We start from the raw sequence: 25,675 nt of genomic DNA, 5'->3' as shown, positions 1-25,675 counted from the left end.
GTGATCAAATACCACCAAAAGAAATCTCTATTTGTGGGGAAAAAAATACATCAATTTTATTTGGGTACAGCGTTGCACGGCCGCGCAATTGTCCGTTAAATTAACGCAGGGTCGAACAGCAAAAAATAGTCTGGTCATTAAGGGGGAAAATCTTCTTCTCTGGAAGTGGTTAAGTTGACAAAAAGTAGAATGAGTACACGTTTCCTTTAATTATTATATTTATTTTTATATTTAAATATTAGGGTGGGATGTGTTTTGCTTTTTAATGTAGCGTTGTATGTAAGCTACTATCTTACACCCAACTGTTCTCCTAGGTACGTATATCATGTTGTATGAGAGCTTCCATCTACTATCTTCAATCTTTTACTGTTGACTTTGTATCTTCATGTCACAATTGTCATATCAGAATCTGATTTTAGAGGATGTTGGTTAACTTTTAAACATGACTCATTCTTTAAAAAAAAAAAAAAGCAGCATACAGTCATTCGTCATTCAGTCAAAGCACATGAAAAAAGTCCAAGGTGAGCGAAATGGAAGAGATGTGAAGCTTATCTGCTCATCCACAGACATCGGTTGCATTTGCATCCTCTGCAGATGGCTTCAAGAGACCCCCAGAAGCCTTTTTCATGCACCACCCCCAACCCCCCCCCCCCTCTTCCTTAACATCACACCCCCCAAATCCTTTTTGACTTGCTATTAGATGTGTTAATTTCAGAAATATCAAAAGTAAAATCACATGGACTTGTGTTTTCATGCAAGCTACCAAGACCCATGAGATCCCTTTGTAGATACTTTTAATGAGCCAACATGTGCTTGATAATTCAGATTTCTACAGGTCCTTCAGTGTCTGACTCCACGGATAGGAGGGGGGGGGGGGGGACTGAAACAAGCATTAATGAAGCGTTAGGTTGAGCTTATGAAAGGCTTCCATTTCAAAAGAAACGTACTCTGCTATCTCAGATCTTTTTTTGTAGAAATAAACCAGAAAGCTGGAGATATGCCGGGTGAACAAGGTTTCATAGCTGCCTCTGCCCACCAAAGCACACAACAAAAAAGGACGTGGGAGATGGATTAATGCTTGACTTCTTATTCGGTGATGCCACCAACTATTAAGGTTAGGCCAATCTGCTTACTCCCTTTTCCAGTGATACCACCAAGTATTAGAGTTAGGCCAATCTGCTTGACCTGTTTTCCAGTGATACCACCAAGTATTAGGTTTAGGCCAATCTGTTTGACCCCTTATCCAGTGATACCACCAAATATTAGGTTTAGGCCAAACTGCTTGACCCCTTATCCAGTGATACCACCAAGTATTAGGTTTAGGCCAATCTGATTGACCCCTTATCCAGTGATACCACCAAGTATTAGGGTTAGGCCAATCTGCTTTACCCCTTATCCAGTGATACCACCAAGTATTAGGTTTAGGCCAATCTGCTTGACCCCTTATCCAGTGATACCACCAAGTATTAGGTTTAGGCCAATCTGCTTGACCCCTTATCCATTGATACCACCAAGTATTAGGTTTAGGCCAATCTGCTTGACCCCTTATCCAGTGAAGCCTCCAAGTATTAGGGTTAGGCCAATTGGTGATGAAGTTGGTCAGCATTCTTAGATTGTTCCCATGCCGGCACTTACGGAAACTGCACATCGGAATTTCCAGTTCCATATAATACATTTAGATATGCTGTTATTTCATTCAGGGACTCATTGGTATGAGACGTCAACATTGAGCCACAGGACCCTGAAAATCTCAGCAGAACTTTAAAAACAAACATTATCTGAACAACGTTGAATGTGTGTAATAGTGGACACCATTTTGTTCTCTGTGGGCTGCATGAAGTATTGGTGTATACAAGCCAATCAGTGTCATGGCAGTCAGTTAATGCTTATTGGCCCACGCTGAAATGATTCATGGTAATTTCAGTCGTCTGATTGGTTGATAAAACTGTGCACATGAGATGGTATTGTTGGGCGATAGTTGGAATGTTGTGGACTGTGGGCCTTCTGCTCTATCCAAGGACAGGTGGGGAATGTAGACGTTGTAGAGGAGCTCATTGAGGAGAGTTGAGAGCAGAGTCCGGGGAATCTACTTTTGGACAACGCGGGGGGAAGACTTTGTAGCTGTAATATTCTACCACTTGTTTGGGCACTTCAGCCAGAACGCATTTGGCCAGGGCAGCTGGAGACGCCTGAAACACAAAACCAAAAAATGTGCGATGTAGTTAGAAGCTGAATAATGTAAACAAATTGAATTGTTTTGAGCAACACAGACCATTCACTAAAAGAACAATGGCAGAATAACTTAACCTTTATTTCTAAAAGGATGTCTGCAGTGTTTTGGTACATATGTTCTAATATTTTATACTCAGAACTGTGTTGCTTTGGCTATTTTAGTGATTATTATAGCATAAATATAAGTAGAAGCTAGCCTTTCCCTATTCATATGCTAATAAACTTGTTGGACTGGTTCATCAGCTCATACTACTGGAAGTAATGTTGGCAGGAGATAGCTATGACACAGACAGGGACACAAAGGAAGAGGTAGTTTTGCAGCACTCCAAGAAGCAAGGAGCAGTCTGGAGAGATCCTGGATAAAAGGAAGGAGACTCCATCACCAGGAACAAGTAACTTTTAGTGAATTCCCTATTACATACATCGTTCCTTGTGCATTTGCTAGAAAGGATAGATAGCTTGTGCCTTTTTATATTACAATATATGCATAGTTTGTGATACTCTGTTGTGTATTGTTTTTCTAAAATTGTACGTAGTTTGTATGTGCAGCATTTTGTTTAATAAAGCATTCATAGACTACAGAGGGTTTTTATGCTTCCTTGCTTTACTGCAAAGTAACCTTAAAAGACAAAGCAAAAACAAGAACAAAAAAAAAATATTTAAGATTTTTTTTTCCATTTTTAGGTTTTAATTTTTTTTTTTTTTTTTAGACTTTTAACTTATTTATTTTCTAACCTCTAATGATATTGAGCACAAAAGGTTTAACCATCACAAGTAACTGTTAGCACTTTTGAGTTTTGTAACTGTTTAATTGTATTTCAAAACTCATTAAAAAATATTATTTTTTTTTAATTTATAAAAGAATGTTTCATATATACTACTTCCTGCCAGCAGGTGGAGCTGTAGGTTCATTTTCACACGTATGCCAGGCTAGTCTTAGCTGCTTTGCTGGAAAAAAAAAGTCTGTTGTTTATGGAATTTAATAGCTAAAGCTCAAATTACACACATAGCTAATAAGTTACAAGAGTGACCCATTCCCAGTCCCTGCCTGCTCTGAATGGCTTCATACAGACTTTTCAAAGACAATGAGAAATTCTGAAAGGAAGCAGCCACTCAGGGATTGGCACGGACCAAGGCTGTGGCGGACATTTTCCAAAGTATAGACCTTAGTGAAGGACACCAAGGTACATTTCAAATTAAAAAAACACTCTGTCTACTCTCTGACCTAGTTCTAAAAGTACAAAATAAGTTTAAAATACCATTTACATGAAGACTGCTTGTCGTATACTCTTATAAAATGTTTCAAAGATTTTAAATCCCCCTTTAGAGCAGGGGCTCCATAGATCCCACTTTAGAGCAGGGTCCCCCATAGATCCCCCTTTAGAGAAGGCAAGGGTCCCCATAGATTTTCAGAGCAGGGTCCTCATAGATTCCCCTTTAGAGCAGGGTCCTCATAGATTCCCCTTTAGAGCAGGGTCCCCATAGATTCCCCTTTAGAGCAGGCAAGGGTCCCCATAGATCCCACATTAGAGCAGGGTCTCCCATAGATCCCTCTTTAGAGAAGGGTCCCCCATAGATCCCCTTTAGAGCAGGCAAGGGTCCCCATAGATCCACGCTAGAGCAGGATCTCCCATAGATCCCTCTTTAGAGAAATGTCCCCATAGAATCTATGGGGACTCTTCTCTAAAGGGGGAATCGATGGGGACCCTGCTCTAAAGGCAGATCTTTGGGGACCCTGCTCTAACGTTGGATCTATGGGGACCCTGCTCTAAAGGGGGGATCAGTGGGGGGCCCTACTCTAAAAGGGGCTCTATCTTTGGGGACCCTGGCCTGATCGAAAGGGGGGAATCTATGGGGACCCTGCTCTAAAGGGGGATCTATGGGGACCCTGCTCTAAAGGGGGATCTATGGCAAAGATCCCCTTTAGAGCAGGGCTCCCATAGATCCCCTTTACAGCAGGGTCCCCATAGATCCTACTTTACAGAAAGTCCCCCCAATAGATCCCCCTTTAGAGCAGGCCAGGGTCCCCCATAGATCCCCCTTGAGAGCAGGTCAGGGTCCCCCATAGATCTCCGTTATGATCAGATTTCTGCTTATGAATAATTACACAGACTACACGAGCCGACTCCCGTTACGACGAGGAAGCTGGGGCCCGGGCTGCCCGGGCGTGCTGCACACACTGAGACAGGCAGGTACAGGCAGGTTAGAGGAGGAAGTTCCTTCTGTACTCCTCCACTGTCTGAAGGTCAGGGCCTGGGGGTGGAGCAATGCACAAGCAGTGAGCAGTGCCAGTGCACCTGATTGGTTAGGATGCCGGCGGTCCTACCGACCAGTAAGCAGCGGCGGGGGAGGTGGAAATGGATGCTTCCTGTGACTGAGCCGCCACTGACCCTGCAAGGACCGCTCACAGACACCAGTGTCTCTGTACGGACACCTTGCAAACCCCTGAGCCACTGCTATGTTCTCTCTTTTTATCCCAAATTGTAAAGCTGAACTCAAGGCAGGTATAAAATACACAGATTTGTATTTTTTTAATACATACTTAAAGCGGAGTTCCACCCAAAAGTGGAACCCTCTCATCTGCCCCCCCCCCCCCCTCCGGTGCCACATTTGGCACCTTTCAGCCGGGAGGGGGGAAGGGTTACCTGTTTTTGACAGGTGCCCTTACACGCTTCCGGGAGACAGCGCCGTGGCGCCGTTACTCGGAAGTTCCGTCCCGTTTCTTCTTCCACCACCGCCAAGCCAATGAGAATGCACAGCATGCTTCGCGCATGCGCAGCAGGTAACCGGCTGTGAAGCTGAAAAGACTTCACTGCTGGTTGCTCTTAGAGTGAATGGCGGCGGCAGCACCTGGCAGCCGATCCGAAAATCAGCTGAGGCGCTGACACCGCGGGCTCCCTGGACAGGTAAGGGTCTATATATTAAAGGTCAGCAGCTACAGGATTTGTACCGGATTTGTAGCTGCTGACTTAATTTTTTTTTCCACAGTTGGAACACCCCTATAAATGTATTTTCTTTAAAGCAGAATAAGTAACTGAACTTGACTTGGTATCAGTCCCTGCAGAGGTGTAACTAGAACCTTCAGGGCCTTGGTGCAAGAAACCATGAAGGGCCCCCCAGACCCCTGGCCTTCAAGTCTGGGGCTCTTCCCACTGATCCTGGGGCCCTTTACTCTCATCATCACAAGTTCTGCAGTGGGCCTCTTTCCTGTCATCTTGGGGCCTCCCCATGGTGGTGGAATGCCAGGGCACAGTCACAAGTGTCACTTTTGCGATCCTGGAAGCTCACCCACTGGTGTCAGTAGTTTTTATTTTTTGGTATTTTAATTGTATTATTTTTTATCATTTTATTTTTATTTTTTTTTTACAATGTGACTGACTATGACTCTGTCCATTCAGAAAAGGAAGGAGCTGGTAAATTACATATTTACCGACCCCTTCCTAGTTCTCTATTGTGACACATCCCCTGCAGCAGCCGGCAGGAGAGGGGAGGGAGCACAGTGGGGGGGGGGGGGCAGCACAGTTGGGGGGGCACACATGGGCCCAGAGACCGCAGAACACAAGTGAACTGGATAGGAGGAGTGCTGGGGGCAGCATACAGAGGAACCAATCTCCTCCATTTTCCTCCTGCAGCTACAGGAGGAAGAAGGAGGACAGTGATTTTTCTACATGCTGCCCCCGCCGCCCCTCCTATCCAGGTGTACAGGGGAGCCGCACAGGAGCATGGGGCCTGGAGCCCGGTTGCAATTGCAACCCCTGTAGTCACGCGCCTGAGTCCCTGTACAGCGGAGCTCAAAGAGTGTGAGAAGCAGCCCAAGGAGCCAACCCATTCAATCAATCAATCAGAGAAAAATCAGGTCAGACAGGCTGTATGGTGTGGCAGAGGTGTGTAAATTTCAGAACTGGATGGACAGAGATACAAATTCTTGGGCAGGTATTTAGCTGGTTGCCTGCTTTCAGCTTTCAAATAACGGGGTGCAGTTCGGGAGTGTTTATTACAGGTAATCACCATGCACACATGTTGACATTTCCTGCAAAAGATAAAAAAAAAAAGATTAAAAAGATGATAAATCATAACTTACATTTTTGAATTCCCGGAAAGGAACAAACTGCACGATATCTCGGAGGACGGGCTCCCCTTTGGGTGCTCGCAAGATGCCGTCATCTCCGTCCAGAATCTGCATGTCAGTAAAATCTGCGTTTCCGACGCCCACAATGATAATGGACATGGGCAGGTAGGACGCCCGCACTATGGCCTCCCGTGTGTCCGCCATGTCTGTCACCACTCCATCCGTGAGAATGAGAAGGATGTAATATTTCTGCAATAAGACACAGGGGGGGGTCAGTGTGATGGCATGGTACAGCGCAAACCAGGCCTTTCCGTGTAAGAATAAGTGAACGCTTTAATGGCACAGAATATAGTAATGAGAAAAATATGTACAATGTATATAAGCACTTTAAATTGGAACATGACGGTAATATGAATTATTTTTCTGCAATACAAAAAGTTAAACTGTCAGTCTGTGGGGGTGACATGGACAGGGCCACTGATAGCGGGTGGACAGGGGGGGACCACCAGTCCTCCTGTAGGGGGCCCAGGCACACAGGTGGGCCCGAAAAGCTCAGGGAATCAGAGGGGCAATTACAGGATGCCCTGTGCGGCGCTCGGCAACAGCTGAAAACTGATTTCTCTCCCACCGGCTTTCAGCTACTGCAGGGAGAGACACAGACACCAGGCCCCCAGCAGAAGCTGCTGGCTTCCCTATCCCATAAAAAAAATTGTAAAAAAAAAATATAAAAAAAAAAAATGTAAACTAAAATAATTTTAAAACATTTAAACATTTTTTTTTAATTATAAAATGTTTTTCAAAAATGTAAAAAACTATTTTAAAAAAGGGCTAATTCACATAGCTTCTTTGTTATCTTTGTGTCCTCTAAGAACGATTTTAGTATATTTTTTGTGAAAATGTTGTTTTGCTATATAAGAGGGGGGGCCCTGTGATTTCCGTCAGCAGCCCTGGACATGCACAGAAAACTCCTTGAACAGGAAGTGAGATGGATCTTCTCTTTGGGGACACGCATCCCTGCAGGCATAACTTACAGATGGAATGTTGATCTCTTCCTTTAAATGATTGATCTGGTTCTTGTATTTGCCCTCAAGTCCTCTTGGATGTTTTTCTGTGGTGGTTCCATCCTACTCTTAAACTTTATATTCTGATCACAGCAGGACCATGTTTTTTTTCTAATGAGTTTTATTTGACATTTAATTAATTAATGTGCTATTCATTTCTCTTTTTTGTTTTTATATTGTAGACTTTGTTTAGCCAATTGGACTTCTGTCATGGTGATCCTTCTGTGATTATACTTTGTTGCAGTTATTTGTAGCCATTATAATCTATGTTTATACTTATGTTGCATTATGTTTTCTTTCTCTTTCTTTTCTATCTGAAGTAGTATTCTCCAGGAGTCTTTGTTCACACATATATGTGCATTTCTCTCTTTATATGACATCCATGTTTGATCGTATGTCATACTATGAAGTCATTATTTTTACTGTGATAATTTCACACTATGTGTATTTGTAGATCCATTTTCTGTTCAGTTGACACCAATGCAAACCTCCACCAAACTGGTTAATTACACCAATTAGACAAGCGAATTTCCCTTTGGGTGGAGCTTTGCTTAGGTATAAATACTTTGTCATTTTTGTTTTATATTAGCTACGACTAAGGCTGGCCATACACTATACAATTTTCTTATTCAATTTCCTTTAGATTTACCTTAAACTATGTAGTGCAAGGGCCTGCCTGATTGCATACAAATTGAAAGTTTGTAGGTTTGACCCTATATTACATGGTTTTGGTAAATCTAAAGGAAAGTTGCACAAGAAAATTGTATAGTGTATGGCCAGCCTAAGGCTCTCTGCCGAAAAACACGTCAGCGCTAATATTTTATTGTCACCAAATACATAGCTACATAGTCAGGTTGAAAAAAGACACAACTCCATCCGGCTCAACCAATAAAAAACAGTAATGAAAACCCAACCATACAATCCCATATACACAATTCTTTACCCACCCCAACCATACAATCCCATATACACAATCCTATACCCACCCCAACCATACAATCCCATATACACAATCCTATACTCGCCCCAACCATACAATCCCATATACACAATCCTATACCCGCCCCAACCATACAATCCCATATACACAATCCTATACTCGCCCCAACCATAAAATCCCATATACACCATCCTATACCCACCCCAACCATACAATCCCATATACACCATCCTATACTCGCCCCAACCATAAAATCCCATATACACCATCCTATACTCGCCCCAACCATACAGTCCCATATACACCATCCTATAATCGCCCCAACCATACAATCCCATATACACAATCCTATACTCGCCCCAACCATACAATCCCATATACACAATCCGATACCCACCCCAACCATACAATCCCATATCCACAATCCTATACCCGCCCCAACCATACAATCCCATATACACATCCTATACCCACCCCAACCATACAATCCCATATACACAATCCTATACCCGTCCCAACCATACAATCCCATATACACAATCCGATACCCACCCCAACCATACAATCCCATATACACAATCCTATACCCGCCCCAACCATACAATCCCATATCCACAATCCTATACCCGCCCCAACCATACAATCCCATATACTCAATCCTATACCCGCCCCAACCATACAATCCCATATCCACAATCCTATACCCGCCCCAACCATACAATCCCATATACTCAATCCTATACCCGCCCCAACCATACAATCCCATATACACAATCCGATACCCACCCCAACCATACAATCCCATATACACAATACTATACCCTCCCCAACCATACAATCCCATATACACAATCCTATACCCTCCCCAACCATACAATCCCATATACACAATCCTATACCCTCCCCAACCATACAATCCCATATACACATCCTATACCCACCCCAACCATACAATCCCATATACACAATCCTATACCCACCCCAATCATACAATCCCATATACACAATCCTATACCCACCCCAACCATACAATCCCATATACAAAATCCTATACCCGCCCCAACCATACAATCCCATATACACAATCCTATACCCACCCCAACCATACAATCCCATATACACATCCTATACCCACCCCAACCATACAATCCCATATACACAATCCTATACCCGCCCCAACCATACAATCCCATATACACATCCTATACCCACCCCAACCATACAATCCCATATACACAATCCTATACCCGCCCCAACCATACAATCCCATATACACAATCCGATACCCACCCCAACCATACAATCCCATATACACATCCTATACCCACAGTTGATCCAGAGGAAGGCGAAAAAACCCCAGCAAATCATGATCCAATTTGCTACAGCAGGGGAAAAAATTCCTTCCTGATTTCCCGAGAGGCAATCAGATATTCCCTGGATCAACTTTACCTATAAATATTAGTACCCACTTATATTATTAACACCTATAATAAAGGCTTTTTTTAAAACAATCTACTGAGCTGGCCAGAACCACCTCTGGAGGGAGTCTATTCCACATTTTCACAGCTCTTACTGTGAAGAAACCTTTCCATTTTTGGAGACAAAATCTTTTTTCCTCTAGAAAAAGGATACTTTAAAGGATTACAATGTTGCTGGCTCTTTCTAAGTTTGTGTTATGGTATGGTTAGACCTTTAGTGGTCACAATAGGCTTTGTGTGCTAAAACTGCACGTGGTCCACATCCAAGCTGTCATTTTATTTTACTATTCAGGCTGGGAAACAAAAGCAAACCCATTCCTTCATATGGTGCAATGTCACCTATTGTCAGAGGACCAATACTCGCACAGCTAATACTACATCTAATGCTCATTCTTGTGCAGCTAATGCTCATACACATGTACCTGCACACAGACCAGCTTGGGCTAATATCCAACGTGCACTGACATATAGGCACGTCTGTGTGCGCCGGTGCACATTGGCGCGCACGTCCACACACATAGGCGCCAAGCTGCCTATTTAAAGGAAACCCTGGTGTATGCTAATCGCTAGATGTTCTTCAGCTTTCCTGTGACCGTTGTTCCTGTGTTCCTGCTTATGCTGTCTGACCTCCCGTTGCTGACCCGGCTGGTTCCTGACTTTTTTCTGTGGATTTTGGATACCAAACTCGGCTTGACTCTGACTACTCTCTGCCTGCTTTCCTGGTACTGACCTCAGCCTGCTACCTGACTATGCTTCAGTCTCATTGTGCATGACCCTGGCTCAACCTGACAACGTCTTCCCCCTGGCAGTCACCTGCTACTAAGCTACCGGCATCCGTGCTTCTTTGAGCCTTGTACTTCTGTCACCACCTTCAGGGGTGCTTAGACCAGAGCTGCAAGGGAAGCCCTCTCGTCAGCTCAGCCTCTAGCTAAGGTATGTGACACCTATCGGGACAAGGTTCTCCTCGTGACATGTCATCCAAACAATTTTTTAAATATATTTATATATATATTTTACAAGTTACATAGTTATATAGTTAGTGAGCTTGAAAAAAATACATCAATCCATCCAGTTCAACCTATGATGTGTGTGTGTTTGCTGTTAACCGTACATTGTATACCCCTGTATGTTGTACATTGTATACCCCTGTATGTTGTGGTCTTTAAGGGGCCCATCGAATAGTTTTTTGAAACTATCAATGCTCCCTGCTTATACGACGGTTTGCGGAAGAGAATTCCACATCCTTACTGCTCTTACAGTGAAGAACCCCCTGCGTATTTTAAGGTTAAACCGCCTTTCCTCTAGTTATAGTGAGTGGCCACGTGTCTTATTGTATTCCCTTTCTCTGAATAGTTTGTTCCTTATGCTAGGGTTGCCAGTACAGTATTTGTACATTGATATCATATCCCCCCTCAATCGTCTCTTCTCCAGAGAGAATAAGTTCAGTGCTTGTAGTCTTTCCTCATAGCTGATGTCCTCCATTCCCCTAATTATTTTTGTTGCCCTTCTCTGGACTTTCTCCAGTTCCAGCACATCCTTCCTGAGGACCGGTGCCCAGAACTGGACGGAATACTCCAGATGTGGCCGGACCAGAGTCTTGTAGAGAGGGAGAATAATCTCTTTATTTCTGGAGTGAATCCCCTTTTTTATACATGCCAGTATTCTGTTGGCTTTGCTTGCAGCGGCTTGGCATTGCATGCCACTGCCAAGCCTGTTGTCTACCAGTACCCCCAGGTCCTTTTCCATCCTAGACTCACCCAGTCACCCACTCACTCACAACTGGATATTATGTGATACATTGTACATTTCTGTGTATACTTTTTATTTATTAAAAGCAAGGAATGCAGATTTTGTGGTTTGACGCATCCACATGACACTGTTGTACCCACCGAAGCCTCTTTGGTCCTCTCCTCCTCGGCCGCCAGCCGCGCTACCCGGGATATGATGGGTGCCACATTGGTGGGTCCATACAGCTGGATTTTAGGGAGGCAATTCTGGTAGGACTCTACTATGCCCTGAATCCCTGCAGACAAAAGGGAAAGGAGCAAGACTTTAGTACTGCTAACTTTATCCATAAAACAAAATAAAAAGACAGGAATAGTACTTGAATTTTAGTGGAACAGAACTTCAAGACACAGGAAGTATTTTAAATTAATATTTATAACTATAAATCCTATTGCGTTATTAGTTGCATATTTTCTTCAAATATAGACAATTGCAGCATTGTATCAGCACAGGGGATTGATCGTGTTAATTCCGTTGTTGAAAATATTTTTGTCATAGTTTTCATCAGCTGCATATTTCAGTGATGAAAACTAAACAAAAATAAAACAAAACACAAAAACATAACCTAAAATCTAAAATTTAAAATAAATCCCCATATTTCTCAATATCCTTGGGATCACTATATCATATTGGTACAGGGCCGGGACAAGGGGAGGGCAGAAGGGGAAGCTGTATTGTAGGGATGGGGAAGCTGAAAGTTCTTTCTAATATAAGGCTGACAGAAGTAGTGACAGCAGATCAATACTTCTGTCAGCCCAGCGCTGGAAGTGGTGAGGAAAGGAGGAGAAAGCCAGGAAGAGGTGGGGGCTGTGCTCTCTCTCCTCCTCCTCTTAAGCCTGTACTCAATGGAAGGAGGGGGTGTAATTTGGAATTCAAATTTGACATCAAAATTAACACTGATTGACCCGTTTCACATGAATTGCTTTCTCAGGGTCCACGCTTGCATATACATGAAAAAAGGTAACTGCAATATCAAAACATATCAAAAGGGAAAAGGAGGACTGGAATACTCAAAAAGGGAACCAAGCCGGAAAAGCGCGATCACACTTGTTAGAAGCAATAAAGATACCATTAATCCAACCTCTTTCACTATTTTTATAAAGCCCCCAAAGGATAACATATGGAATAGAGCAATTATAGATCATAAGGTCTTTAAAGATCGTAAGGTCCTCACTTATAGATCGTAATGTCCTTATAGATTGTAAGGTCCTCACTCATAGATCATAAGGTCTTTATAGATTTTAAGGTCCTCACTTATACTGTAGATCTAAGGTCCTTATAGATCGTAAGGTCCTTATAGATTATAAGATCCTCACTTATAGATCGTAAGGTCTTCATTTGTAGATCATAAGGTCCTTATAGATCATAAGGTCCTTACTTAAGGTCCCTTATAGATCGCAAGGTATAAACTGCGAGCACCTTATAGATTGTAAGGTTTTCACTTATAGATCTAAGGTCCTTATAGTTTGTAAGGTCCTCACTTATAGATTGTAAAGTCCTTATAGATTGTAAGGCTCTCACTTATAGATCTAAAGTCCTTAGAGATTGTAAGGTCCTCACTTATAGATCATATGGTCCTTTAAGATTGTAAGGTCCTCACTTATTGATCTAAGGTCCTTATTGATCTAAGGTCCTCATAGATCATAAGGTCCTCACTGATAGATCGTAAGGTCCTTATAGATCGTAAAGTCCTCACTGATAGATCGTAAGGTCCTTATAGATCGTAAGGTTCTCACTTATAGATCTAAAGTCCTTAAAGATTATAAGGTCCTCACTTATAGATCGTATGGTCCTTAAAGATTCTAAGGTACTCACTGATAAATCGCAAGGTCCTTATAGATCGTAAGGTCCTCACTGATAGTTTGTAAGGTCCTCACTTGTAGATCGTAAGGACCTAACTTATAGTTACATAGTTACATAGTTACATAGTTAGTGAGGTTGAAAAAAGACATCAGTCCATCCAGTTCAACCTATGATGTGTGTGTGTTTGCTGTTAACCGTACATTGTATACCCCTGTATGTTGTACATTGTATACCCCCTGTATGTTGTACATTGTATACCCCTGTATGTTGTACATTGTATACCCCTGTATGTTGTACATTGTATACCCCTGTATGTTGTACATTGTATACCCCCTGTATGTTGTACATTGTATACCCCCTGTATGTTGTACATTGTATACCCCTGTATGTTGTACATTGTATACCCCTGTATGTTGTACATTGTATACCCCCTATATGTTGTACATTGTATACCCCTGTATGTTGTGCATTGTATACCCCTGTATGTTGTACATTTTATACCCCCTGTATGTTGTACATTGTATACCCCTGTATGTTGTACATTGCATACCCCTGTATGTTGTACATTGTATACCCCTGTATGTTGTACATTGTATACCCCTGTATGTTGTACATTGTATACCCCCTGTATGTTGTACATTGTATACCCCTGTATGTTGTACATTGTATACCCCCTGTATGTTGTACATTGTATACCCCCTGTATGTTGTACATTGTATACCCCTGTATGTTGTACATTGTATACCCCCTGTATGTTGTACATTGTATACCCCTGTATGTTGTACATTGTATACCCCTGTATGTTGTACATTGTATACCCCTGTATGTTGTACATTGTATAACCCCTGTATGTTGTACATTGTATACCCCTGTATGTTGTACATTGTATACCCTTGTATGTTGTGGTCTTTAAGGTGCCCATCTATAGTTACATAGTTAGTGAGGTTGAAAAAAGACATCAGTCCATCCAGTTCAAACTTATAGATTGTAAGTTCCCTCGCTAATCAATATTGCCTTCCTCCTTCACATAGCCCCATGCAATTGGCAAAGACCCAAGTGATCCCCACAGAACGGGGACTGTCACTTCATGTACACGCCAAGTTGGAAGAAAAAATTTGCATTGTAAGTTGCACCCCCTTACCTTCACATTCATCGTCATCGGGGTTAAAGTTGATTGCAAAGTCATGTGACACCTGAAGAAAATGTGAAATTAGTTAAAGATGAAGGAGGAGTTGAATATTACCATCATTTGGGTTTGAACATCAAATTGTATAACATAGTGCATTGTCCCGGCCCCGGCTATATTACACGTTTAATTCATTATTTTTTTAAAATGTAAATTTAGCACTGAAAATTCCTGTAACATGCGGTGTACATTGTTAGCACCATATAAATACCTGTAAAATATAAATAAACTGGTATGAAGAAAACAAAGATAGGTCAGTTGAAGGGCCCATGTTCAGACTTCTCCCTCTGATTGTAAACCTCAGACATGAAATATGAACAAAGCATATCCCTCTATAGCAGGGTAGGCAACCTCTCAGAGTTTGAGATCTACCTGGACAACATGGAGGAAATCAAAGATCGCCGGGTAAGGGGGGGGGGGGGGCATTTAAAAGGAAAAAAACATCAAGCCCCCAATAAAAACACTGCATAGTGTCCTGTGACCCCCCCCCCTCCGCCCCCCCAAATCACAGTGTTGTCCTCTGCTCCCCTTAACATCATCCCTCCACAGTAGTGTCCTCTGCCCCCACATACAGTAGTGTCTTCTTCCCCCGCATACCAGTGTCCTGCCCCCCTTCACATTACCCCCCCACTGTAGTGTCCCCCCCCCTCATAGCAGTGTCCTCTGCCCCCCTTCCCATCACCCCCACTGTAGTGTCCTCTGCTTTCCCCATAACAGTGTCCTGTGCCCCCCCCCTCCAAAGCAGTGTCCTGTGCATCCCTTGACATCACCCGCCCCGTAGTGCCCTCTGCCCCCTTTAAATCTCTGCCCAACTTCCTCACAACCAATCACCTGCTGGTTAATGTAAACAGTTACCTCCCGCCCTCCATCCAGTTCTATGATAGGTCCTGCTCTCTGTTCTGAAGTGAGGGGGGCAGAGGACACTGAGAGGGGAGGGGGGGAAGAACCGGCAATGCAGGGCTGTGTTCGTGATCTACCTGTTGGCTGCCCAGGGTCGACAAGTAGATCGGGGTCGACAGGTAGGCTCAGATCGACGGCTTGCCAACCCCCACTCTATAGTGTGACACCAAGAGATAAAATGGTGACAGGAAAGGGAGCTCCAGCACCTAGCCTGTGAATGACAGCCTCAGCTCTGTTCGCCTTTGCTGTGTGTCCCTTCCCTCCAATCAGCTCTCAGAGTAACTGCAGTTCTCTGCCCCCCCTGCTTTGTAAGTTTGTAAAAAATCCTTTTAATCTCTGAGTTTTACAAGGATGTATCGGACAAATTGCTGCAGATAAACAGGTACAACTTATGTAGGAGGATTTGTTTAATGTCTGTGTATCATCTGAGGCCAGTCACTTCACTGGGTATATGGAGAGTTTGCAACCACCTTAAATAAAGAACAATTCCATGGAATAGTATATTTTTACATAGTTATAGTGACTCAGCTTGAAGCAATGTATCTATGTATATACAGTACTATAACTGGCCGATGCCCCTGGAAGCTGGAAACCACTGAAGAAAAAAAAACGCTACTACACCACTACTACACCGCTGCTGCACCACTTATCCAGTCCCGCACTGAGTGGGTGCCCTGCTGCACTCTAAACACAGGAGGTCGGCCACTCAGGATGGGTGCCAATCAGAAAATGCAAAGAAAAGTTCTTTCTGAATAAATTCCAAGCATTTATTGACGGGACAAGGTGGAGAGAATGACCTCACCTATATTTTTTCATGGAAGTGGATATTTCATTCAAAGTATATTTAAATCCAAAACACTTTTATTGATTATGGATAGAGTAGGAAAAGGTTAAAGTCCTTTTTTTTTTTTTGCTGTATCCCATTGGAGAGGAAATTTTTCCAAAGTAAGAGGAAATCCATAGCAAGCTTACTCCAGTGAAGGTGTCACTGTGGAGTTCTTATTTATTGTCCCTCAAAAATAGAGAGCGAATCTCTTCTGAACCTTCCACCATCTATCCAAAAGTAAAATAAAAAAATAAAAATAAAAAGTTTTGGCTTTGGATATTCTTTAAAGACCAACTCATAGTTCATTTGCTTGAAATATTTTAATGGGAGGTAGATCGGGGAATGCCAGAGAACATACAGGATCTTTGTGAAAAAACGATATTAATACCCGCGCTAGTAGATCAAATAAATATATCAAAATTGCTGGAAAACATGAATAAATAATTTTCTTTAAAACAAAGTGAAAATAGATAAACATGAATTATGTATTAAATAGGGAATAAAAGTGAATTAAAACAGAAATATGCAGCTGCTGCAACTCTAAGTAAATCTTAGGAGAAATATTTAAAACCAAATTTAAGCAGCGCTAGCATAAAAAACAAATACGTTGAATGTGATGTAATAAATATAGATAATACAATTGATTATAAAAGTCCTTGTGAAGTGATCCAAATAAAGTGCACAAGTGCAGAAATATTCAGAAGTGCTCCAAGGTGATAGGTGACCCCTCTTGGTTCCCCACTCACCACAATGCCAGCTTGTTTGCGCCTGAAGTGTATAATGCACAAAAGCCTTCTTTCAGGGAACTTTCAGTGTTTTTCATAAATCCTTGGATAAAGGTAGGTATGATCCGCCTCCGTATCCACCATTAAAATATGAAAAGACCGTACATGGTGAAGTATGTTTGAACAGTTTTATTGCTAGTTATAAGGTCAAAGACATACTCACAAATATGTAGCATAAATATTGCATGTATTACAAACTCGTGTAAGCCGCATTCGGTGTGCGTTCCACGGTGTGACAAGGAAGTGTTTGACCGGAAGTGACAATGCGTCTCGTCCGTAGCCGGAAGTTGTGTCAACGCGTTTCGCCCTCCTCCTCCATGTCTTTGAAAACGCCCAGGAGGAGGGCGAAACGTGTTGACGCAACTTCCGGCTATGGACGAGACGCATTATGCTACATGTTTGTGAGTATGTCTTTGACCTTATATCTAGCAATAAAACTGTTCAAACATACTTCACCATGTACGGTCTTTTCATATTTTAATGGTGGATACGGAGGCGGATCATACCTACCTTTATCCAAGGATTTATGAAAAACACTGAAAGTTCCCTGAAAGAAGGCTTTTGTGCATTATACACTTCAGGCGCAAACAAGCTGGCATTGTGGTGAGTGGGGAACCAAGAGGGGTCACCTATCACCTTGGAGCACTTCTGAATATTTCTGCACTTGTGCACTTTATTTGGATCACTTCACAAGGACTTTTATAATCAATTGTATTATCTATATTTATTACATCACATTCAACGTATTTGTTTTTTATGCTAGCGCTGCTTAAATTTGGTTTTAAATACAGGATCTTTGGCAGTAGGACCATTTTTATAAGGTTCACCCTACCCATGACTCCCAGCAGCAGTCTGGACCAGATTTGAATCTTGCGTCTTAATCATAGAGTAAAGGGGTTGGACGTTGTCCCGAATGTAATCCCACGGACGTGCCGTGACCCGTCCCCCAAGATATTTAAAATTGTCCACTCGCAGGGAAGGACCTGGGATTTGTCCCAATTAATTTGCAGTCCGGAGTAGGTGCCGTATGTTTCAATAGGGGAGAGGGCCGTGGTCAGTGAATTCCCAGAGTCCGCCAGGTACAAAAGAGTATCGTCAGCATACATACTAATTTTTTCGACTAAGGGTCCCATACTGAGACCAACCAACTCATAGTTACAATGTTAGATGTTAATCAGGTTGAAAATAAAAAAAACACCCAAATAGAAAACCTCCATATACAAACCTATTATAGCCATTAGACAGCATGTGCAGAAGGGAAACATTTGTTTAATTTCATATATACAGTATTTTTTTATTTTACTAATTTAGTTGTGTTTCAGAATTTGTTTAGTGTAGTTTCAGAATTCGTTAAATTTAATTTCATTTTCGTTAAATTTAGTTTTGCTTATTATTTTCTATTGAATTCCAAAATTTTCGAACGATTTGAATTGGGATTGAGCAATTTGAATTCTGTGTGAAGAATAGCTGGTTGTTAAACAGCGGGCTGGGAAGCCAGCCACCGCATCCTTAACAACCGATGGATGAGTCATCAGCTGTCAGTGGGCTTCCCCACTGACAGCTGAAATGTAAACAAAACAATGCCGGCATTAAAAAATTAATCAACATCAACATGGGGACAGGGTGCTTTGAGGCGGGGGGGGGGCAGAGCCCCCACTGCCCCAAAGAATTCACCCCCTCATGTTGAGGGCATGTGGCTTGGTATGGTTGAGGAGGGGGGGAGGGGCGCTTACTTATCGAAGGCCCGCTGCTTAACAATCAACTTTTCTTCATATAGAATTTAAATTGGTTGATCATTTTTCAGGCTATAAGAAGATTGCCAAGACCCTGAAACTGAGCTGCAGCACGGTGGCCAAGACCATACAGTGGACAGGACAGGTTCCACTCAGAACAGGCCTTGCCATGGTGGACCAAAGAAGTTGAGTGCACGTGTTCAGCGTCATATCCAGAGGTTGTCTTTGGGAAATAGACGTATGAGTGCTGCCAGCATTGCTGCAGAGGTTGAAGGGGTGGGGGGTCAGCCTGTCAGTGCTCAGACCATACGCCGCACACTGCATCAAATTGGTCTGCATGGCTGTCATCCCAGAAGGAAGCCTCTTCTAAAGATGATGCACAAGAAAGCCTGCAAACAGTTTGCTGAAGACAAGCAGACTAAGGACATGGATTTCTGGAACCATCTCCTGTGGTCTGATGAGACCAAGATAATCTTATTTGGTTCAGATGGTGTCAGGCGTGTGTGGGGGCAACCAGGTGAGGAGTACAAAGACAAGTGTGTCTTCCCTACAGTCAAGCATGGTGGTGGGAGTGTCATGGTCTGGGGCTGCATGAGTGCCTGAGTATCTATAGCAGAGAGAGGGAGTATACCCATAGGCATAGCCAGACTTTTTTTCTGCCTAGTGTCCTACTCCTGTAGGGGGCATTATAACCCAATGGTTAAGAATAACGAAAGAGAAAATTGCCTGGTAATGAAGGGGGGGTAAATCTTTTGGGGGGTAAGTGGATAAACACATTTGGTCGGTGGATCAGATTCTGGTGAGGACTTTTCCTGGCTTCCACTTGCATGTACAGAGGCAGATTCTCTCCCAAATCTGCACAAAGCTAAAAAATAAAAGAAATGACAAACAGCTTGTGAGCCTCCAGGAGCCGATGTCACATATTTGCAGTCGCAGTCACCAGGCGTACGAGGTCAGAATGTGACACTGATACATCATTGTAGGAGAGCAGCGACAGAATGGGAGCAGCAGAGGATGTAGGCCGATGCAGGGACAGAGCGTGGGGAGCAGAGAGACCAAATACATTGGAGGCCCCGGAGGACGATCCAGGTCCTTGACAGCAGGGCAGTCATCCCAGGCTCTTCTGATAGTAATGACTTAGGCCACCAGAAGAGGCCAGCATTGCTCCCCAGGGGCAGCTCAGCCCAAGGCTCCTACATAACCCCTTCATGAGCTGTCAGTCGCTATGATTGTACATTACTGAATAAAGGAAGGCTCGGGGGACCGTGCCGTAATTGCTGGCAGACCTTCTGCAGTAACATCTACTTTAGGGCCCTCCACAGTAGGGACAGCGGCTCCTATATGTTCTTTTTTTGTAGACTGATTTTCCTGCACAATATTGTTTCTTGTGTATCAGGTACAGACTTCTGGAAGTAATGTTTTATTTAACTACCAAAACTGTTCAAGAGAAGGTATAATGGTTTGCATAGATGTTATTCACTTGTTATAATTACAGACTGTAAGCATGGGATAGAGCGGGGTTACTCAACCAGGGCACCCTGAGGTTTCCCTGGGTTGCCACATGCATGGGACCCGGTTTTCCATGCGTCAGCGTAATGAGTTGATATGGTGTAGGCGGGCCACATGCCAGCAGCATACCAACTAAAGCTGTGTGATTGAGGGGGGGGGAGGGTCTATGTGATTTGGGGACTCTGTTATGGGAGAACTCTGACAATGATGGGCACCTCTGATGTGAAGGCGGGACCCCTGACATGATGAGGGTCCTCTGATGTGAAGGGGGAACTCTGATGTGGTAGAGAGACCTTTAACATGATAGGGGACCTCTGTGTTAGGGGGACCTCTGATGTGAAGGGGGGACCTCAGATGTGACGGAGGAACCTCTGGTGTGACAGGGATCCCTGATGCAATAGGGGACCTCTGATGTGATGAGTGGACCGCTGATGTGAGGGGGGACCTCTGATGTTATGGGGAACCTCTGATGTGATGGGGGGACCTCTAATGTGATGGGGGACCTCTGATGTTATGGGGGACCTCTGATGTTATGGGAGGACCTCTAATATGATGAGTGAACCTCTGATGTGATGGGGGGACCTCTGATGTGATGAGTGAACCTCTGATGCAATGGTATTACCTGTGATGTGACGGGGAACCTCTGATGTTATCGGGGACCTCTGATGTGATAGGAGGACCTCTGATGTGATGAGTGAACCTATGATGCGATGGTACTACCTGTGATGTGACAGGGGACCTCTTATGTTATGGGGGACCTCTGATGTGAAGAGAGGACCTCTGATGTGATGCGTGAACCTCAGATGTGATGGGAGGACCTCTGATGTGATGGGAACCTTTGATGTGACAGGGGACCTCTGATGAGATGGAGGGACCTCTGATGTGACTGGAGGACCTCTGATGTGATGGGAGGACCTCTGATGTGATTGGAGGACCTCTGACGTGATAGGGGGAACCTCTGATGTGACGGGGGAACTCTCATGTAATGAGAAAACCTCTAATGTGATGGGAGACCTCTGATGTGAAGGGGGAGGGGGGTTTCTCTGACATTAAAGGGGACCTATGATGTGATGGGGGACCTCTAATGTGATAGAATGACCTTTGATGTGATGGGAGGACCTCTGATGTGATAGGGGGACCTCTGATGTGATGGGGGGACCTCTGATGTGATGGGGGACCTCTGATGTGATAGGAGGACCTCTGATATAATGGAGGAACCTCTGATATGATGGGAGGATCACTTATTTGATGGGGGGACCTCTAATGTGATGGGGGACCTCTGATGTGAAGAGGGAACCTCTGATGTGATGTGCCACCTCTGATGTGATGGGAGGACTCTGATATTATGGGGGCTTCTGATGTGAAGTTAATTCCATCAAAGTGGATGTGTGCATTGTGATGTCCCAGGTTCAGGTTTCCCATTAGTGAGTAACATTCATGTTTTTTACATTGGGGGTCCCGGATTTTGCTTGCTTTAAAGGGTTCTACAAAAAAGTTGAGAAACGCTGACGTAGAGTAGAGTAGAGTGTAGAGAGTAGAGTAGAGTAGAGCAGAGCAGAGTAGAGTAGAGTAGAGTAGAGTAGAGTAGAGCAGAGTAGAGTAGAGTAGAGTAGAGCAGAGTAGAGTGCCATGTAGACTCAGTCCGGGAAGCTGTCCATCCATCCATTTGTTGGAACATTTCTACCAATGATGAAGACTTGGGTCCAGAACACTGCAGAGTTTTCCATTGATCACCAACAATGGACAATTGGAAATAAATGAGCAGAAAACAATGATGAAGATCCACAAACAGTAGGATTACAAGTGTTTCTTCATAAAGAAGAAGACCTCTCATGGATTGAAGCCGCATGAACAGAATCTAAATGTTCAATCCCAACACTTGTAAATGACAATGACAGGGAGAATTGAGAACGGCGTCTTCCTCCAGGGACAATCTGGAGGTATTCTGGTCTAATATGCGTCGAGCTATTGAGATATTCTGTCGTTTTCTCTTTCTGCTCGGAACATTCACATTTCAGATTCTCGGTGACTTGGCTTTAGATCCTTTGTTCCAGAGACTTGAAATGATTCCTTTCTGTTGTCAGTTTGAGAATCTGGAGGCCCTAAGTGGTGGTAATTACCTGCCATTTACATCTCATTACGTCGGGCTGTCTTGTCTGCTGAAAGATATCCGAGGCTGCCTGACATTCTCTCAGGAAGAATCATTTTTGCTTGTGGCAAATAGAAATTGTTCGCTGATTGTACAATGTGAGAAGTAATACATAAATGATTTATGGTGTTCAGCAAATTGCCAGCTTTATGAATTCAGTGTCTGGGCTGTCATTTGGGGGACAATAGCAATCATTGTCATAACAGATATAAGGACATTTCAATGTGCTGCAATCAGCAGGAACATCCACACTTCAAGAGTGACACCATGTGCTGCCCAATTTTTAGGGGATGGAATGCGGCTCTAGATATTTGAGTGGGGGAATTTCATTACACAAACCTAAATTTCTCTCTTATCACCTCCTTAAAGTGGAAATAAAGGGTTTCTTACCCCAACATTTCATATTCCAGATATTTTTCTGTTGTACCGTGTATTGGTATGAGGAATTCTCATGTTCTCTTTGTATTGCCTCCTTTCTGTGAAATCCCTGGTGATCCTGCCAGTCCCTCTGCTGTCCTATTCCAAACTAGGCATAGAAGGACCTCCTCCCCAGCATGCTCTGTTTTCTGGATATGCTGGGAGAACAGCCTGCCTGTCCTCCAATGATGAGACTTGTGCTGAGACCCCCCCCCTGCACATGCTACCTATCTTCCAATGATCAGACTTGTGCTGACATCCCCCCCCCTGCACATGCTACCTGTCTTCCAATGATCAGACTTGTGCTGATGCCCCCCCCCCCTGCACATGCTACCTGTCTTCCAATGATCAGACTTGTGCTGACACACCCCCTGCACAGCCTGCCTGTCCTCCAATGAAAGGAATTGTGCTGACACACCCCCTTGCACAGCTTGTCTATCCTCCAATGGTCAGACTTGTGCTGACATGCCCCCCTGCACAGACTGCCTGTCCTCCAATGTTTAGACTTGTTCTGACATGCCCCTTGCTCAACCTGTCTGACCTCCAATGATCAGACTTGTTCTGACACTCCCCCTTGCAATGCCAGTCCTCCTATGATCAGACTTGTGCTGATTCCCCCCTCCCCCCTGCACAGCCTGCCTGCCTCCAATGTCTAGACTTGTTCTGACATGTCCCCTTGCTCAACCTGTCTGACCTCCCATGATCAGTCTAGACTTGTGCTGACACCCCCCCCCCCCTTGCACTGCCAGTCCTCCGATGATCAGACTTGTGCTGATACCCCCCTCCCTCCCCCCTGCACAGCCTGTCTGATCTCCAATGATCAGACTTGTTCTGACATGTCCCCCCTGCACAGCAATTCACTAGGAAGACTAGTGCACTGCTGTTTTTCTGCCTCCTGCTGACACTCCCCCACCCCCAGTCTCCACCTCCAGCTCTTATGCAGCTGAGAAAAGAGGTCATGTGATCACCTATAAAAAAAAGACAAAAACGGTTCTTATAATGTTTATATATATATATATATATATATATATATATATATATATATACATATATATATATATATATATAAACATTATAAGAACCGTATATATATATATATATATATATATACACACACATACAGTATATATAAACATACATGGGTGATGTCACAGCTGCCAAAATTTCCAGCTGTTATTAACCGTTCCATGACACAGGGGAGGTGGATGCCCATAAAGACATGGATGAGTGTGTTTTGGCGTGGAAGAACTTGACTGGCTTGCACAGAGTGCCATCCCAATACTTTTGACAATATAGTGTATATATATACACAGTGGGTACGGAAAGTATTCAGACCCCCTTAAATTTTTCACTCTTTGTTATATTGCAGCCATTTGATAAAATCATTTAAGTTCATTCTTCTTCCTCATGAATGTACACATAGCACCCCATACTGACAGAAAAACACAGAATTGTTGACATTGTTGCAGATTTATTAAAAAAGAAAAACTGAAATATCACATGGTCCTAAGTATTCAGACCCTTTGCTGTGACACTCATATATTTAACTCAGGTGCTTTCCATTTCTTCTGATCATCCTTGAGATGGTTCTACACCTTCATTTGAGTCCAGCTGTGTTTGATTATACTGATTGGACTTGATTAGGAAAGCCACACACCTGTCTATATAAGACCTTCCAGATCACAATGCATGTCAGAGCAAATGAGAATCATGAGGTCAAAGGAACTGCCTGAAGAGCTCAGAGACAGAATTGTGGCAAGGCACAGATCTGGCCAAGGTTACAAAAAGATTTCTGCTGCACTTAAGGTTCCTAAGAGCACAGTGGCCTCCATAATCCTCAAATGGAAGACGTTTGGGACGACCAGAACCCTTCCTAGAGCTGGCCGTCCGGCCAAACTGAGCTATCGGGGGAGAAGAGCCTTGGTGAGAGAGGTAAAGAAGAACCCAAAGATCACTGTGGCTGAGCTCCAGAGATGCAGTCAGGAGATGGGAGAAAGTTGTAGAAAGTCAACCATCACTGCAGCCCTCCACCAGTCGGGGCTTTATGGCAGAGTGGCCCGACGGAAGCCTCTCCTCAGTGTAAGACACATGAAAGCCCGCATGGAGTTTGCTAAAAAACACCTGGAGGACTCCAAGATGGTGAGAAATAAGATTCTCTGGTCCGATGAGACCAAAATAGAACTTTTTGGCCTTAATTCTAAGCGGTATGTGTGGAGAAAACCAGGCACTGCTCATCACCTGTCCAATACAGTCCCAACAGTGAAGCATGGTGGTGGCAGCATCATGCTGTGGGGGTGTTTTTTAGCTGCAGGGACAGGACGACTGGTTGCAATCGAGGGAAAGATGAATGCGGCCAAGTACAGGGATATCCTGGACAAAAACCTTCTCCAGAGTGCTCTGGACCTCAGACTGGGCCGAAGGTTTACCTTCCAACAAGACAATGACCCTAAGCACACAGCTAAAATAACGAAGGAGTGGCTTCACAACAACTCCGTAACTGTTCTTGAATGGCCCAGCCAGAGCCCTGACTTAAACCCAATTGAGCATCTCTGGAGAGACCTAAAAATGGCTGTCCACCAATGTTTACCATCCAACCTGACAGAACTGGAGAGGATCTGCAAGGAGGAATGGCAGAGGATCCCCAAATCCAGGTGTGAAAGACTTGTTGCATCTTTCCCAAAAAGACTCCTGGTTGTATTAGATCAAAAGGGGGCTTCTACTAAATACTGAGCAAAGGGTCTGAATACTTAGGACCATGTGATATTTCAGTTTATCTTTTTTAATAAATCTGCAACAATGTCA

The 25,675-nt window shown here is 43.6% G+C and overlaps 1 protein-coding gene across 2 annotated transcripts in view; it reads right to left on the bottom strand.

Annotated features, from left to right (window-relative positions):
- Window positions 1–865: 865 nt before the first annotated feature.
- CPNE7 (copine 7) overlaps window positions 866–25,675 on the bottom strand; it is a 149,039-nt gene continuing 124,229 nt past the window's right edge. For both annotated transcript variants that reach the window (XM_082269609.1, XM_082269608.1), the window contains exons 12-15: window positions 14,510–14,561; window positions 11,670–11,803; window positions 6,314–6,550; window positions 866–2,189 (exon numbers count right to left, since the gene is read on the bottom strand). In XM_082269609.1, coding sequence (XP_082125735.1) covers window positions 2,052–2,189; window positions 6,314–6,550; window positions 11,670–11,803; window positions 14,510–14,561 — 561 coding nt within the window. In that variant the 3' untranslated portion in view covers window positions 866–2,051. The remainder of the gene's footprint in view (window positions 2,190–6,313; window positions 6,551–11,669; window positions 11,804–14,509; window positions 14,562–25,675) is intronic.

This window comes from Pelophylax lessonae, assembly GCF_965119305.1.
Source record: "Pelophylax lessonae genome assembly, chromosome: 10".
Classification (NCBI taxonomy): Eukaryota; Metazoa; Chordata; class Amphibia; order Anura; family Ranidae; genus Pelophylax; species Pelophylax lessonae.
This window is presented reverse-complemented; position numbering and strand designations above follow the sequence as displayed.